Raw genomic sequence first — 18,515 nt, 5'->3', positions numbered from 1 at the left:
ACTTGTTGTACCATCTTATCTGCATCTCCCCCAATCACGTAACGATCACTAATCAAGATTATAAACAAGTGCTTTAGGGCACTAAAAAATGCTAAGAAAATTTAGCGCATAACCTCCAACACCTAGACAGTAAGCAAAATGCATGTCCATCATATAAATACCTTTTATTATGTTAGTTATTTTATTAGTATTTTGCATGCAATCGTTTGTCATCCTCTTAAAGCCTCATATCAGTGTCATATGTAGCTTTGCCTCATTCCAGCATTCTAAAAATTAAAAGCATATAATGAGGTTTATTAGTGACAAGACGACAGTTCAAATGATGTTTCCGAAATCCATTCCACTTATTGGCATGGTTAGGTTTGCTAGTGATATAGTGTTAGTTGATGATGGTGAAGAGAAGATGGACAAACTAGTAAACGAGCTTGAAAAGATTGTAAGACAGACATGAAAGTCGGTAGGAATGGTGGAAGAGGCTGATAACTTCAGCTATTTGTAAGTTAACGGTTGACACTAGGAAATAAAAAGTGTTGATACTAGGAAGAAAAAAGTGAGTCAGGGAATACGTAAAGCAGGGAAGGCAGTATCTCTGCGGAAAGTTATAAAGATAATGAATCTGGAGACATGTAGGCGTGGTAAAAAGATGACCATATACGGAAGGATAGATTAGAACGTTCTGAGTTAGTTCGGTCATGCTGAAAGAATGAAAGACTTTAGGTTGGCAAAAGGGGCTGTATAATTCACAAGTGTCAGGGTGGGAGAAAGGTAGGAACACCCTGACAGTGCTGGATAGGTTACCCAAAAGAGGAATTGGAAAAGGAGAGACTTTATAGCTAGGAAGCCCAAGAGGGCTTGCAAGACAGAATATAGAAGCGAATGGCATAGCGCGCGCGCCCATGTGTGTAGTAGCATCTGACACGCTGCTGAAGAGCCCCCTGTGTAGGTGTATGAAGTGGCTGATGTGGAAGTTTTCTGCACAGAGGCTTCATTCACGATTTAGTAATTTAGGTATGCTTTTGGCATGGATGGTTGTCTTGCTTTTCTATGGAGCCACCCCCTGTTAGGAATTGCTATATAATGCTTAAATAAAAATAATATATACATACAAACATTATACATATATATATATATATATATATATATATATATATATATATATATATATATATATATATATATATATGATGTGTGTATGTATGTGTGCTGGTTTTTGTTGAAATTTCTTACCTGTCCTGCATACGAATTTTGCCTTCATTAGATACGTCTTATTTTGAAAAACATAATAGATAGGTTCATATCTTTAATTCAATAATGTTTACGAAATATTTTGAGTTCATGAAACTGAATCACATTTCAGGCGTAAGGCTCAGGGATTCGTTATCAGAAAGAAAATGACGACAGGGTAATGCTCTAGCAGTTTGCAGAAACTATAATACTGCTTACTTTCCATGAGACATAAAGGCAAAAATTCAGAAATACGTGGAAGAGGTTCGTGGCAGAAAGGAAGAACCAACATCGGTCGTTCGGACTGAGTCTGGGTTTTCCGGTTTGCTTTCTTGCGATTATTAGAAGTTTCCGGAGTGAATAGATTCTTTTTTTTAATATTAGAGAAACTTTTATTAGAGTAATTACTCTGAGAGGGTGAGTTGGAAATGACGCTGTTTTAAAATGTCAGCTCTTGAAAATCTAAAACAAAAAAATAAAGGTATTAAATATGTCTTGCTTTTCCGCCCCCTACTCAGTGTCTACTCGTCAATAACTGAGATACATAGGAATGGTTATTTCAGGGTATTACAGTTCTATACTGTCGTTAATTAGTATGTTAGCAGTACATATACAATCACCACAGGCAAGCAAAACACGAGTTACAAGGTCTAGCCATGGTCGGCGTGTCATGGGTCCACGGTCTAGTTGCATGGGTCTACCAACCTGGAGCCCGCCCGAGCCCCAGTGGCAGAAACGTTTCTGTCCCGATGAACGAACCAAGCGGCTGCGTATCTTGACGACCAACAGGATCGGACGGCTTTGCTGACGTCACTTGGTGAAACTTGCGCCACTACGATTCGTTTCTAAAGCATTCATCGCAGACTCAGATTTCCTCTTTCTTAGTGAGTGTTCACGCAGTATAGATGGTGACCGTGGAGTGAAGAGCTGAGAGACATCCATTCGCTGAAGGAGAGTTGAAGTTTCCAGCGCCGAGATGCGGGGTGAGTTCTCTTGTTAGTAACTGAATTTCAAAACTATCACCCCAAGATCAGTCGCCCAAAAAAACCCACATTCATGTGAAAAAACACAGCTTACAGAGATGTGTAATTTAAATGAAAAATAATAGAATCCTGCTTACTTCTGCATATGTGACACAATGATACCGCCTCCTAAAGCTCCTCCTCTGAGTCTTCTTCATCGTTTCCTCTTGAGAATGTCGACGACTCTCTTTTTTCTTTTTGTTTTTCCACTCTTTCCAAATACCTTTTGCTCACGGAAATCTCTTTCTGATTTGTACAGATAGTTCAATTAAAATTTTCAGACAATCTGTTTTGAATCTTTTAACTGAGATTTCATTAGCAAAAGGTTCATTAACTAAATGAGCTGAGGCCTTACTCCAAGGTAAATATCATTGACACTTCTGAAATAACCCAGATTTCAGGGTTTTTTTTTCAAAAGAAAAACCAGAAACCCTGGTGGGTCTTTAAAAACCCAAATCTCGGGGGAGGGGAACCAGCATTGGCAGCCGTGAATTCATCTCACCTACTTCCCTCTTGTTTTAAGAAAGAACTTTTGAAAGCATGTCCCCCTGAAGTCGGTGATGGTGATTGTCTGTTACCCGAGACTTTGTTATTAATGTTATTACCAGCATTCTTATTTCATTGAATACTGTTAGTACTTCAAGAATAGCCTACATCAGTTTACATAATTTTTAAATTGCAGAAAGTGCGTAGTATTTACGTATTTTTAGAACATTTTTAAAATATATATTCATGCAGTATAATGAGATTTATGCCATAGGTGATAATGACGTACAGTTCCACTGTTTAAAACCTTTTTTATAGTATAAAACGATTTTTCCTCCTTTGGTTGGTGAGGTATTCATTACAACAAGTAACCATGTTCCTAACGGATATAAATATATTCTAATTGGTTTATATGATGACACATCACTGTAGAACTTCCAGTAAGTACAAAGAAAGACATTTCCACACAAGGGAGGATCGTTATAGCGTGAACCATCGTGCAATTTCAAGTACGTACCTCGAACGACGTAGAGAACGTTCAGGGTCCTGAGTACGTTCGTATCCGTCAACGTGGCGCAGACAACATGCTTCTTGGCCTGGCAGGAACCCTGCTTCCAAATGGGCCTCACTCCTCAAATGGAAAGTTCTCATACAAGTATGGAGAAAATTGAGAGTTTCAAATCCAGTTAAGAGTTTCTGTAAGTATCTTACGCTCGGAGAGAGAGAGAGAATTTCCTTTATTGAAGTTTGAGGCATATTTCTTTGAACTTTCCGGGGCAATCAATGAGTTCTCGGAAATCTGAACTGGAAACTGAAAAACGTCTTGCTGCTTGTGATAACCAAGGGCGGATTTTCAGATTACTTACTTTTATTTCATAAGCGAAAGCACGTACGTTGTAAATTGAAAGTATGTCAGGGCTCAGGCGTAAAATTTTTACGTGCAGCAAATCATGAAACAAGGGATTGTAACTTCAGGGTTAAAAATGCATGAATTGCATGAGGTACCATAAATCTGACATGAATCATGGGGTGATATGAGAGATGTTGTAAAACATTAGAAGATAAGATTGTAAAAATTAGAAACAAAAATGTCCTTTGATCATGATTTTTTGCAGTAGCAAGTAAAATGTGACTTTACGAATATTAAATGTATGGAGACGGTGTAATTGAAATTTAACGAAGATAGGACTGAATGTTCTAGCCTTATCGTCCAAGGTTCTGCAATTTGGTGATCAATTCGTAAAAGATTTTTGAGCGATACCCTGGAGCATTTGGAAAGATCTTCTTTAAGGTTCTTTCAAGAAGATATTAAAATCAGTAAGAGTCAACGAAAACAAGATCAGTGATGCTAGCAGAATAAACTAGCATGAATTGCCTGATTTTTCATAGATAGCGACCCCCAAGGGTTTTCGAGGGTCGTTATCTAGGACTAATATTTCTTGGGGTCATCTTTATAATATTTACAGTCTTTTGTTCATGTATACGGTAATCCCCAACGGGCTTGTACTAAACACGTCGCAAAGGTGGATACATACCGGGTTAAAACAGTGGTGGTCACTATCTGGGTAAGATCGAATTGCCTTTTGAGGTGTGGTTTTGCAAAGCGTATTCTTTGAAGGAGCGGGACCAAGAGGAAAACAAAGGGGGTGGGAGAAGAGAAGAAAAAGGGTAATAACCATACTCTGTAATCATAATAATGTATGGGATGGTTCGATTGTTTACCAAGTAGTAATCCCATGAAGCATGCTTTATATATATATATATATATATATATATATATATATATATATATATATATATATATATATACATACACACACACACACACACACTCAAACAATTCTCAGATTTAAATGAGAAACCATAACCCCAAGCAGAATTAAAATGTTATCTTATAGGGATATTTTTTTGCGACAATAAGCCTTTGACTTTGCCGCAGTATTTATGGTTTTGGCTTCTATCATAAGATGGAAGCACAGGATGTAACTATCCGTTTGCGGTGTTTTTGTTTGGCAGCAGTCATGAAGGTTTGAAATGATCCGCAAGTTCTTGTGTTGGGAAGGAAACGAATAAAAACCAACAATTAATATGTGTGTGTATGTAGGGCGAAGGGTTCATGCATTCCACTCGGATCAACATTAATATTGCACAAGGGGAAGCCAGAGTCAACACGTCCAGGGACGAGCAGATGACAGACAACCAAAACAATCCATCCCAGGGAGAGCAACAGCAATCACGATTTTCCGTATTGTTGTGATTGACTGGCGATAAGTAAATTGGTGATGCAGTTACAGTTTTTGTATATGTGACTCATTTCCTTACGATGGCATAACACCAGGAAACAGCTGGTGGATAAGGCTGCGAAACATCAGGCACGTATTATGAGTTGAAGGTTACCCTAGGCATGGCAGACCTATCCCATCTTAGGCGAAGAGCCACGTGAAGACCTTAAGCATTTGCGTATTGTTATGTATGAATTTAGCTGCTCATTTCTTTTTTCGTGGTTCAATGAATATTTGATAAATCTGTGTGCTGATCTTGACTTTATGTAGGCTTAATTAATGCAGTGAATTTTGACCCCTAAACTCCAAGATCACGGAGTTGGTCCAGTTCATTCCTGTGAACTGGGCTATTATGTGTTAGCCTTAATTTGGTACTTTCCAGGATCGTGAGGATTTGTTAGCCTGCCCTATTATATGCTTTTACCCTATAGGCTTAGCCTATTAGCTAGCTATACTTACTTTTTCTAGCAAAGACAATGATGACCTAGTCATAAATGTAGTTAAAGTTGGTAAAACTGAAGACTATTACAGCGGCCTAGTTCCTGCCAGTTGGCGACCATAATGTTTACCCCCCTTTACTTATGTTTATGTTTAAGCCTTTTGTGTGTGTTTATGATATTCATAGCCTTTTGTTTGCTTTACATTCACCTCCAAGGGACTTTCACTAAATACAGCACCCATCATGCACGTAAACTGATAGTCACTGAAGCTGGGGGGCCGTGGTAGTAGTCTTCACCTTTACCCTATAGCTTTCTGTCTTGGTAAAATTTTATTTTTAAAGTGCTCTAATTTTGGACTTGAAAATATAACTTTTCTATTTTAGTGCCTGTATTGAATGTTTGTGAAATTCGTTTCTTTCTCTTTAAAGTTTTATTTTAATACCAGCGCCACTTCCATGAGCACTGTGTTCAGTACCAGCCCCATTGGAATGAATGGTAAAATGAAAATAAAAGGTGGTAAATATCTTGGCAACAGTAAATTTGAGATAGATTTCAGCCCGAGTTGCAAACTGATTATGATGAGGAGATTTAGGATCAACTGCATAAAAACTCCAATATCAGGTAATGGTGTAAAGTAATTACCATCTGTTATTTCTACTGCCATTACATTAATGGAAATGAATAGGGCACTTAGAAAATGTTACTTCCAAACCTAATCTATACTTATAATGCAGTTACCTACACCTGTGAATTAAAGGAGATGGCTGCATGGAGATATTGACTGTCAATATAATTCCTGGGCTGAAGAATATGGAAAAGGGTGTATGTAATACAGTACAATGAGATAATTTGAGAAATTTATTGAGAAAATGGAAATTTAACTGTCTTTTGTTTATAATTTTGCTTTCAACCTTGAGGAACTGGTACTAAACATGCCATCCTGTAGAACTTTCACCTTGTTTAGTACCAGCACCTCAGGAATGCATGTGGAAGCATAAACCAAAGATGGTAAATTTCTCATTACCTTGTTAAATTTCTCAAATTATTTAGCCTCTGCTGTATTATGTGCACCCTTTTGTATATTGTTTAGCCAAAAAATTATATTAATAAATTATGTACGTATGTCTTCATGCAGCCATCTACTTTACAATTACATTGTAATTTACTTTGTATTTCTGATAAGCTAGCCTAGTTTTGATTGGTAAGCCTAAGTGATATTAGTAAAATGTAATGCAGTAGGTTAGATATTTGATGTAAGATGTAGTTTTTCAGATAGGTAAGTCATTCATGTTTTGGTAACACAGGTGATTTGGGCAAATGTCTGAAGCATCTGACTGCCTGTACCTCATCCTACCGAGGGACTTCACTCTAAGGTTCCTAGACCTCTTTTTCTTGGACCTGTGGTGGCTGCTCGGCAGGTTGTGTAAGCACCCAGCTCCTTTCAGACAGGAAAATATATCGCCTAAGGTACTTGGATAGTGTGAGACTACGGTTGAATGTATGAGCGATTGTCTTCTATCCACCTTCTTTCTTATTCCCTCTGTGGAGCAGCAGCTCAGCCTTAGTACATGCTGGACCTTATGTATATATTCTGACTTGTGGAGCCCTTATGGGTTTATGCATATTTTTCCTAAACATAAAAACCAGAGCCCTTTATCATAATCCCTCCATAACCTTCACCAATTGGCCAGCTTGCTTACAGGCTTTGTGTATTTTATATCTAAGAAAAGTATTTATTTAAAATTTGATTTACGTTATAGCATTTCATGCATTTTATACCCTTAGCACACAGAATTTCCTTTTTAACAGTTTTCCTTGTTTTGTTTTCTGTTATTTTCTTGCCTTCTTGATTTTGTTTACTTTCCTTTCTCGCTGACATCCCTTATAGTGCATGGTATTATTCTTTTTGCTAGTTTTTATATCTGGGCGGTTCCTTCTTCACAAATCCTTGTGACTTTTTCGTCTGTTGCAGGTATTGATTATAAGACCTTTCTCTCTGTCTTTCCTCCATGTTCTTAAGTTTTCAATATAGTTTTCTTCTTTCCTATATTTCATCTCTGACCAGTGTTTGTTGCCTGGTCCAAAGGAGCTAACTATGCTATTTTACTTTGCGTAGCATGTGTTAACAAACTAAGGTAACAGAACCTGCAGAATCCATAAAAGTCAGAACAGTAGAGCAATGTGGTATCAAGTAAGTCAAGTTAACATGTTTGACATGAAATAGACCATTAGATACTGCATCTCAAAAAGCAGTGTCTGACTTGTGAGCTTTTCCATGACACCCAAAAGACCAGATTCCCTCCAGCCACACCAAAGACATTTGACTATTTCCCGCTTTTCCCCTTTCCCCCCCCCTCAATGTCAGTAAGACAATAAGCATACAACATTCTCATTAAGCAATTAAGTCAACCAGAATATTTACAGTGCTGTGCAGCCTCACTTGGCTGGGTTATTAGAGCAGTATTTTCCATCCCATTCAAGAGTGTTTGATTTGCTTCTTCAATTGATGTTCATTCATCTGTACAGGAAGATGTTTTGCCCTCAATCTTGTGATCTAGTGTAGTTAAATGTGCATACCATTTCAAACTGAAAAAGTGTGGTTATGAAAGAAGCAGATGAGAGGGGCTATTGTACTTGTTTTTTTTTTTTTTATTTTTACATTGTGATTAAACTGCTGACCTGTTGTTGTTAATAGTCAGTCAGTGGAATGTGGTTCTACAAAAGCCTATTCTAGATTAAATTTGGACAGCATCACCCACACATTAATACGTGTTTAATTTCACATTAACATATGTTTAATTTCACTTTACAATACTGTACTATATACTGTCCTGCAGTTTATATTAACCTGTTAAGACATCGCCACTCCTGTATCATCATATTTTCCAGCTTGCAGAGCGGTCATGTAGTCTATGCTAATTTTTATGCTTTTTTATGTGTTCTTTTTTATATAAGTAACTTACCAAGTAATAACTTGATTGCTATAGTTTCTATTAACCGACAGCTAAAATTTTTGAAATTCGATGGTGGCGCTATTTTGTTTGGCTAGGTGACTAACCCCGCCCACTTTCGGGGTAAGAGAGGAACAACTAACAAAAGTATTCAATTTGTTTCTGTCGGCTAATGGCTGTACACCAGCTTTTAGCAGCAGCTCTGATTTTGGAATTCGTCTTTCCTATTGATTTCTCATCGTATTTGGTGAAGTATTCTTTCCTTATTTACCGATTGTGACTTTAGTTGACTTGTCTTTTCCAAATGTCAGACCCAAGTTTGACCAGCTTTAGGTATTGCAGCAAAGGCTGCAATATGCATTTGACTAAGGAATCTTACGATTCACATTCTATCTGCAGGGATTTAAGGGTCAAATTTGTTCAGAAGACTTGCAATGTAATAAATTTCTAGACTGGGACAGTAAGAAGTGGAAGACTTTAAGATCTCATTTGAAAAAAACTGGCTGGAGATAAAAAGAGAAAAGTGACAGCCAAGCAGATTAGTAAGTCTTTAGCTAGTCAGGGATCTTCTGTTGATCATGATACTGATAATGCTAACGTTGAGATTGACGTTCCCATTATTTCTGTTGATCCCGTACCCAGTTCTCCTGCTATGCAACCCTCACCTTTACCCGGCTCTCTTGCTTCCGGACCCAACACCATTGACAGCCTTGAGTGTAAAATTGATAAAAGGTTCGAATTGATTGTTGAATCTATTGCGCAATTAACCTCTTCGGTTAAGGTCCTTATGGACAATAAGAGTGATTCAGAGCGCCCTGTTACTCCTAGTGCCAGTGCAGTGTCAGTGGAGCGCCCAATTGCGCCTAGTGTCAGTGATGTGTTGATGGAGGAGGTGGCTGCCCATCCCGCTGATTCTCCTAGGCAAAGGTCAATGTCATACTCTCCTAAACCTGGGAGTTGTCAAACTGGTAGCCTAAGGGAGGACAGTGAGGTCTGCCCACGAGTAGTCCCCCCCTCGGTTGAACTTATTGTTGAATCCCAGGTTGCAGCCAAACACCACTGGAAAGGCGTATCCCTGGACGTGCTTTGTCTTTCATCTAGCTCAGATGATTCTTCTCCCAGATCCCAGTGGCATTTTGTGGATGAATCACGCCCTTTGAAAAGGCATGCAGGTGATGTGTCTCATTCTCCTCCAGTACCGTGTAGGAAACTCAAGGAACCTGTTTGCAATCCTCTCCCATCTTGCAGTCATTGGGACAGTCCGGAACATTTTCCTTCTGCTCCTCCCTTGGTAGAGAGTCAGAGAGCAGCTTCCAAGTACTGTATCCTGCTTTTCGTAAGCACTCTTCGTCTAAGGCGTCTTCTTCTGAGCGTCTTCTTGCACCCGAGACTCCTCTAGCTCCCGAGCTCCCTACAGTGTTGGAAGCTCCCTTAACTGCTAAACACCCCGTTTCTTCCGAGCACCCAAAATCGTCTCAGCACTCGTTGGCTCCTTCTCTTGCTGCTGCCTCAGAGCGCCTGCCTTCGCCCGTCCACTTTTTGATTCATGGATCGCCAACAAAGATGAAGCGTCCGGTGGCACCCGAGCTTCCTTTGGCGCCCCATCTGGGTTATAAATTTTCAAAGAAGTTTACAACAAAACAATCAGAGTGCACTCCGACAGTACGACTGCCCTGGTGTATATCAAAAACCAAGGGGGGAACACTCTTTTTCCCTTTACGAGACGGCAAGGGATCTTCTGCTTTGGGTCAAGCTTCTTACTCGCTTCATTCAGGGTTAGCTAACATTCTGGCGGATGAGCTAAGTCGCTGAAGACAGGTGTTTACCCACGGAGTGGACTCTGGATCCTCATGTTTGCTTGAATCTATAGAAGTTGTTGGGGGCTCCGGTCATAGACCTGTTCGCAACTTCAAGAAACCATTGTCCCCTCTGTTTTGCTCCCCAGTTCCGGATCCTTTAGCATGGGCACCAATGCCATGCTTCAGGACTGGTCAAACAGTTACCTTTATGCATTTCCCCCCCTTCAACATGATAAGACAGGTGATCAACAAATTCCAAACTCACTAAAATCTGTCAATGATCCTAGTGGCCCCCCTTTTGGCCAGTGAAGGAATGGTTCCTGGATCTTTTCAACCTCCTCGCAGACTTTCCGAGGTTGCTACCTCAAAAACCTCATCTGCTAAAACAACAGCACTTCCGGCATTTCCATCAGGGATTTTCTACTCTGGCCCTGACAGGATACAGTCTGTCAGGAAACTTCTTAGAAAGAAGGGGTTTTTAAGATTGGCTTCGCAAGCTATTGCCAAATTTAGGCGACAGTCCTCTGATAGAGTATATCAGGCTAAGTGGACAGTTTTCAGAGAATGGTGCAGGAAGTGCAGAGTGTCGTCTTCTGAGACATCTATAGCTGAAATAGTAGACTTTCTACTATATCTTAAGACCGACAGGACCTGTCATCCTCAACGATCAAGGGTTATAGGGCCACGTTAAGCTCCGCCTTCAGACACAGGGGAGCGGACCTTTCCTCTAATCAGGATTTATATGATCTAATTAGATCGTTTGACACTACGGGACAGAAGGAGGTAGCAGTAGTGCTATGGAACCTGGACATGGTCCTTAAATGGTTGTCTGGTCCCTGATTTGAGCCTATGCATTTGATTTCCCCGAGAGATCTAACTAGAAAGACCCTCTTTCTAGTCGCTTTACTGACTGCAAAACAAATCGGTGAGGTCCATGCAATAGACAAAAGAGTAGGTTTTTCCCAAGAGAATTCTGTCTGTTCCTTCGCTTTAGGATTTCTAGCCAAGAACAAGTCCAGTTCCAATCCATGGCCCTCATTCCTTTGCAATTAAAAGCTTGTCTGAGATTGTAGGCCCAAATGAGGAAGAGAGAATATTATGTCATGTGAGAAGTCTGAGGTTTTATTTTCACAGAACAAAGAAGATTCATGGTCCTTCAACTACCTTATGGTGTTCTGTTAAAAATCCTTCTCGGCCACTTTCAAAGAATGCCCTGGCATTCTTCCGTAGAGACCTCATCTCAGAAGCCCATTCTTCTGTTGAAGAGTTTTTTCCATTGTGTAAAGTGAGAGCTCATGAAATTAGGGCTGTAGCCGCTTCGCTGGCATTCAAGCGTAATTTGTCTCTCTCCTTGATATTGCAAGCGATTTTTTGGAAATGTACGTTAGTCTTTGCAACTCATTATTTGAAGGAAATTGAAACAGGTTACGATAATTGCAGTACTTTGGGTCCATTTTCAGTGGCTGGTGTGTTGTTGGGGGAAGAAGTGTAGGAAGCTATCCTTCCTTCCTTTCTTCGGCTTGATTTGAGGTGGTTGAGTTTTTAAGGGAGCCTGGGGGTACAGCATACCATAGTGCCCTCCAGTCCTTCGTAGTTTTCCAGTGGTTTTTAACGTTTTATGGTATTAGGTGCCGTTTATTTCATTGTCGTTTTTTCTGTACTGCGCCCTGGGCAGGGGCAACGTTATTACCTTTGTCAGCAGTTGGAATCATCCTTGCTACAAGGTACCCACTAATGTAGGAGGCTAGCCTCGGCTATACTGTTGCACCACTATATTATAAGGAGAGCGCCAATAAAGCAGTACCTTCCTGCAGCAGCTCCCTTATTGGGTGAGGAAACAACAGGCATTTTTTAATGCTAGCAATCCTTTCTATTCTCAAATTCATTACCATTATTAATGTTTTGGGGTAGATTTGTTCATGCATCCCACCTCCTGTCAATGTGGGAATCAGCAGTGTAATTATTTGGTAAGTTACTTATATAAAAATGACATTTTTATGATAAAATAAAGTTTTATATATATTTAGCAAGTAATTACATGATTGGAGCCCTCCCTCCCTCCTCCCCTCACATGAACATTATGGCTCAAGCAAATTGAATACTTTTGCTAGTTGTTCCTCTCTAACCCTGCACACTTAGAAAGTGTGCGGGGTTAGTCACCTAGCCAAACAAAATAGCGTGACCCGCAAATTTCAAAATTTTTAGCTGCTGGTTAATAGAAACTATAGCAATCATGTTATTACTTGGTAAGTATATATAAAACTTTATTTTAACATAAAAATGTCATTTTTACTCTGATATTGATTTGTTCTGACACGATATACAAACCGTCGGTCCTTTACATTAGGAATTACTTTCAGCGTAGGCTGGAAACAGCCGTTATACTCTTGAGGAAGGTGGTTAGGCAGTAACTACTGGCAGGAAGGTGGGAATACCCTCCTGCCCAGATGTAAACATTCCAGTTTGCTCTCGGCCATGGTGCGTTGCAGATGTGGTGTCAGATCTCTTAGCCTGACTGTCGTTAAGCTCTTATTATCCCGGTGGGATCTTCCTGTATTTTTGTGTATATATTGCGCGTTTGATATTTATTAATACAAACCCACAATTTGTGATAACTTTGCATAAGCTGTCGTTCCCCTGCGCTGTGTCTTGGGTTTGACGGTCAAGGGCGTATTTAGAGGGGCGTAACCGAGTGGTAATGCTTCTCTTCCAGTAGCCCTTTATTTAGGTACTGAAGGCGTTCCCCTGTACAATCAGAGATATTAGATAGGGATGCAATATCTTCGCTCCCCTACATTGATCGGGACGTAAGAGTTCGCTTCCCTTCTTGGGCTCCCGTCCTCCGTGTACAAGGGCATGACTACTTCCTTCCTACTTGTGCTGAGTGTTGTTTCGCCGTCTGCGCTTAGAGTTGGGGGAGTGGGAGGCTGCTGGCGTCGTTGGTAAGTTCCACTTCCATGGCGCCTTTGGTGGCTCCCCTCCTTCCTTCTCTCTCTCTGTACGTTCTTCGTTATTTCTTCTTCAGTAGAGATCTCTCTCCTTTGTCCTCTTCGCTCACTCATCGGGCGAGGACTGCAAGGGGGGGGGCGCCTGCGGGTGGACCTCTTCTAGGGGCCTTCTCTCACTGCGTAGGGTAGTTCCCCTCATAGCGAGAGGGGTCTCCCGCTCTAATCATCTTTGCATTTTCTTTCAGGTTGACAGTGAGCATTGCAAGCACAGCAGTAGTTGGCTGGATATCTCAGAGGATATCTTGCATGAAGGAGTCCTGACGTTCATTCAGTGTCGCTTCGAAATCAACCACAGTACCTAGTTGGATGACAGTTCCACATCGGGATCGTTCCAAATCTGTTCCCGCCGATGTGGATCAATCGCTGTCATAGCTGGCCTTCATGTATGCTGTGGCACTGCCTCTGGTGTATCTTTGGTCCATCTACTCCTGCTGTTTAACTCGACGACAGTCTCCAGGCGGCTCTTCCTGGTCTCCTGCCGCAGCCGTCAAGATCGTTCCGGTCGCTGCAGGTGACTTTCATGTGAAGTTCCTGGCCATTGCTGTAGCTCCTGCCTCCCGAACTGCTTCCATAACTCCTGCATCAGCTGTCCTGATCATGCCTGCTGCTTCTCCTGGTGGTCGTACCCAGGGCCGCTTCTTTTGTGTTCCTGCCTAGCTGCCCTGAAGGTTACGATGTCCGCCATCCTGTAGAAGATGTCGGCGTGAAGGTGAAGGAAGTCGCCCTGTGGAAGTGACATCCCTGGCCGTTGCGGTAGCTCCTGCCTTCCGAACCGCGGCCGTTGCTCCTGCATTGGCTGTCCTGATCATGCCCGCTGCTTCTCCTGGTGGTCGCGTCCTGGGCCGCTTCTGTTGTATTCCTGCCTAGCTGCCCCGGAGGTTACGATGTTTCGTGTCCACCGTCCTGTAGAAGATGTCAGAGTGAAGGTGAAGGAAGGTGCCCTATGGAAGTAGCCACTGTCTTCTTCATCTTATCTTCGATTTCGTCTTCTGCTGCCTCTTCCCTTCTCCTGAGGTCCAAGGGTGTCCCGGGAATCAGACAGACCTCTGTCGGCCGAAGGAGAGGAAGGCTGCTTCTTTCCCCTTGATGCCCTTGGACGTCTAGGGACTGCCTCCTTCTGAGGAGGCAGTGGATCTCTCATTGGCTCTTCCCAGCCTTCTGGTTAGGAAGCCGATTCGCATACCCCTGGGTTTTGTGTTTTGGGAACTGTGGGCACGCAGATGTTCCCAGTCCTATAGGTTCCGCCTCTATGACGGGCTGCTTCGAGCACTCGTTCGTGAGCAGCTCTGAGTGCTCGAGATTCTATGGAATATCAAGTACATGTATTCTTATCTGGTCTGGAGAGTACTCTCCCCTGCTCAGTTCGGGAACAGTGTGAGAGAAAGGGCCGAGGCACCCAGGTGTCTCAGCTCTTTCTGCCAGCACCACAAGCGCTCCCCGAGTGCTTGCCAGTGCTTGGTCGGGTTCCTAGCCTGGTGTCTCAATCCTGTTGGTTCGAACACCAGAAGAAGCAGGGAAGAGATTCCCTTCGGGAGTCCTGCGGGACTTCTAAGAGACAGCTCTCTTTTGGGAGACAAGTTTCTCTTGTTGGCTCGTCCTGCCCTTGGGCGGGAACCGATTCGTATTCTCCTGTGGGATCTGGCGTTTTGTGGGCCACGAGAGCGTGGCCTCTTGAGGCTGCGCCCTCTTTGCCAGTCTTGGAAGTCAGCGTCTGAGACTGGTTCTGTGCCTGGCTCTTTTCGATTTCTTAGGAAACTGAAAGCAGCCGCTCCCGATTTTTGGGAGTCTCGTGGGTCGCTCGAATTTTATGAATCACGAGCGCTCTCCTGATGAGAGGCACAGAACGAGAGAAAGTGCTGAGACACCCAGGTGTCTCGATATTGCCTGCCAGGTGCTTCGGTTGCTTGGTCGGGCTTCATCCTTGTGTCTCGAACCTTAGGGTTCGAACATTCAGGATAGCAGACACAGAATTCCCCTTTGAACCTTCTTCTCGAGGGGCCTCGGCCTGGAAGATTTTAGAGTTCGGGAAACTAGCACTAGTTCACGGCAGACAATTTCCGCCCTGTCCAGTTCCGATTGTGTTTGCGTGATCGGCTTGCTTGCCCCACCCAGCCCCTGGTTGCGCCTGCGAGACTGGCTTGGCTCGGGTCGCCCCAACTGCCTCCCAGTCCACCGCATACCACCCAGCTAGATTGCGTTCACGTGATCCACTTGGTTTGGTGCAGCTCAGCTTGACCCCACTCAGTTTTTTCCGAATCGGGCTCTCAGCTTTGTTCGAGTGAACTTTGTGCTCTTCTCAAGAAAGCGCTTTGCCACGGCACAAGCGCTCTTCCTCCCTCTTGTGGTGGTAATCTCCTTCGGTTGAGTATCGCCCACGGTCCGCCTCTCCTGCTGGTCTTACTGGCAGGACAGGTAGGGGTACTCTTTCTCCTTGCCTGTTCTCTTTTCCTCTCAGTTGTTCCGAGAGGCGTGAGACGGACAGAGAGAGCTCCGACGAATTTGTCTTCAGAGTTCGGCTGCCTGGCGTGCTTTGGGTGTCGGTGCCTCGATTGTCTTGTAGTGCAACCAGGTAGCCAAGGAGGGTATCTTGAGATCTGTCGAGGTCTCCCTTCAAGGAGAGAGGTACAGGAGTTTCATGCTTTGGAAGCAGCGAGGGTCTTCCTCTTCAAGTTGCGATCGCCCTCGTTTTTCGGAGAACTTTGCGCCAATTCGTCAGCGCGAGGATCCCCGGGACAGGACCGCTGTTCCCCCAATGAATAATCTTCATCACTCGCAACCCTTGCAGTTCCCGAGGGGCCGAGAGTGTCGGAGTCCTTGCTTCCAAGAACGTTCTCGACCAGATGAATTCTTTTCTTCGGAGAAGGAGTTCATTCAGGTCGAGACACCAAGCTTCTCCCCTGCCTCGACAGAGTATTGATTCTTCTTGCCTCGGAGGGTCTTGCCGACTGCAGTTCTGTGGGCAGTGGGCGGTTCTGGTGCTAAGAAGAAGGACTTTGTCCCAATTCGGACCTCCGGTTTCTTAAGTCCCAAGTTGGCTCGACCCTTAGGAACAAACCTTTACTTGGCTCTGCCTTTTCTTTTCAGATTTCCCAGCCACCTCAGTAATCAAGGTTCTTACCAGGGCACTGCCTTGTCCTTGGGACAATGGCCAAGACCTTGGGGTCTTAGTCATCTTGACTCGACCTTGAGTTCAAGCCAGCCCCCCCCTTAACTCCCAAGAAGTCCCAGGCTTTGGTAGAAGATTGCGGAACACATAGCCCTCCTCTTCCCTTCTAGGAAAGTGTGCATAATTGTGTCTCTTTCCACCCTCTTTTCCATAAGGGAGGAGGGAAGAAGGGAAGAGAGAAAGACTTATCGACCAGGAAGAAGTTCTCCGACTGTAGATTCCTGAATGAAATGATACTTATCAAGTCTCTGGAGCTGGCAGCGACATTGCCGAGACCTGGGATTGGATTCCCTCAGGGGACGTATCTGTTTCCCTTAGGTCTCGGCCATTCTTTTCATCAAACTTCCATCCCGCTTTCTCTCCTGTGCTCCCGATTTGGGAATTGCCAGGCCGGCGAGAGCTAATTGTCTCGGCATCCTGTCATCTTGCAGAAGCTTCCTTATGGTGGAGAATGGAGGTCTGCTTCCATTCCTCCGTCCTTCTTTCCTCTTCGAAGTATGAGGAAAGAGTTGGCTAATGCTTGATTGAAGGAGCCTTCAAATACGCCTGCATATTCCCCTCACATCGTGTGTCTATTTACGGATTCACTGATCGAGGAATAGGCACACACCTGTAAGACTTTGTCTTGAAGGTGTGTGACCAAGATGATTAGTACCTTCTCATCACCATCCTGGGCTCAAGGCAGCCTTTTGGCCTTCCAAGAATTCAGGATGAGTTTTGTGACACTCAGTGGTTCGTTGAACAACAAGACCACAGTAGTGGCATTTGTCGACAAACAAGAAGGAATTGTTTTTCCCTCCTGTTTCATCTGTCGACATTTGCAGGTACTCGAGTGTTCTATAGCACACTTGACAGCTCAGTTAGCCAGATGCATTCCCGGTGGGGATGTTTTGGTAGGTGAGCTTGGCCTTGGGTTTGAGTGATCAGGCCGGAATGTGCTGCTCACTCATTTCTTCACGAAGATTCACGAAGAGACTGCTCGACTGAGAAATCCGTACTGGCTTTTTGTTGCCTCCCTGCACAACAAGTTTGTAGTTTTTCTATCCTTCACACCAGACCCAGGGGCCACTACGGTGAGGCATGCTGTCTTTCTGGGAAATTTGATATCTACGTTTCTCCCTTTGTATTTGTCTGTTTCGCTAGGGGTTCACAAGCATTGCTCACCCCAAGTAACAGACAAATGCTGAAAGACTTCGCCTCTCACCTGACCAGATAGCCTAGGCATCAAGAAGAGTTCTGCTTGACCCAACCTCCTGTAACAGCTACACAAGAAGCGGTTCTTCAGGCAAGCATAGACCTTCTCGCCGAGCGGCAACAGATACAGCTGGATATCCTTTGAAGTCCCCTGCAACACTGTCCCAGGGACTGGAGCCATCTTCGGTGGTGGGTGTTGTTGACGGAACTCTTCTCGGGTCAGAGTCGCTCTTCAAGTTTGGACTTCCTTGTCTTCTCCGCCGAGGGTTGCTTATCTCCCTTTCATATGTGAAGAACGTAGGCCCTTGCAACCTAGTCTTCTACCTGAAGTAGCCTTCTTCTCCTCAGTCGAGATTTAGGTACGGATGAGAAGCTTCTTCGGTCTTGCTCTCCCAGGGAACTGTTCCCTAGTGGCATGTGACTCTTGTTTAGGGTTCCTGTTCCATGCTCTGCATGCGCCCTTACAAGAGGTTTCGGATAGAGATGTGCCCTTGTAGGACCATATCTCATCTTGCTCCGGCCTTGGCGTAAAAGATGGAAGAACAGGTGAAGGGGATCAATACCTTGACTCCTCCTCGGATGTCGTAGGTGGACTCCGAATCCATCGGCATCTGTTGTCGGGTTTGAGTCCTTCTTGTTCCCCTCCTCCTTGGACTTTTTGTCGATGATCCAGATTGTTTGTTACTTTGTCCTATTAGGGAGCTGTGGTACTTTCCGAAAAGGCCCGACATTGGATGTCGTTGACGGTTTTGCTAGTACTCTCTCTCCCGAGGAAGAAGTGTCTAAGGACACATCTTCCTCCTGACTTCGTGAAGCAATCAAAGGAGGTACTCGGCAGCTGACGACGATGATGCTGGTACCTTCCACCCGAGAGCACACGAAGTCAATGGCTTGGTCCATCCCTCACATTCCGGAAGTTTCTGTCGGTCTGGAAGCAAGGCGT

General features: G+C 43.6%; 1 protein-coding gene across 3 annotated transcripts in view; it reads left to right on the top strand.

Moving 5' to 3' along the window:
• Positions 1-2,075: 2,075 nt before the first annotated feature.
• LOC136837129 (E3 ubiquitin-protein ligase RNF123-like) overlaps positions 2,076-18,515 on the top strand; it is a 104,819-nt gene continuing 88,379 nt past the window's right edge. Inside the window, exon 1 of one of the 3 annotated variants that reach the window (XM_067101738.1) lies at positions 2,076-2,207. In XM_067101738.1, the coding sequence (XP_066957839.1) occupies positions 2,201-2,207 (7 nt within the window). In that variant the 5' untranslated portion in view covers positions 2,076-2,200. Of the gene's footprint in view, positions 2,208-3,301; positions 3,431-4,684; positions 5,105-18,515 lie in introns of those variants that run through there. The other 2 variants (XM_067101740.1, XM_067101739.1) reach the window with 2 other exon arrangements.

This window comes from Macrobrachium rosenbergii, chromosome 57, assembly GCF_040412425.1.
Source record: "Macrobrachium rosenbergii isolate ZJJX-2024 chromosome 57, ASM4041242v1, whole genome shotgun sequence".
In the NCBI taxonomy this organism is placed as follows: Eukaryota; Metazoa; Arthropoda; class Malacostraca; order Decapoda; family Palaemonidae; genus Macrobrachium; species Macrobrachium rosenbergii.
Note: the sequence above shows the minus strand (reverse complement) of the source record. Positions and strands in the feature narration are given on the sequence as shown.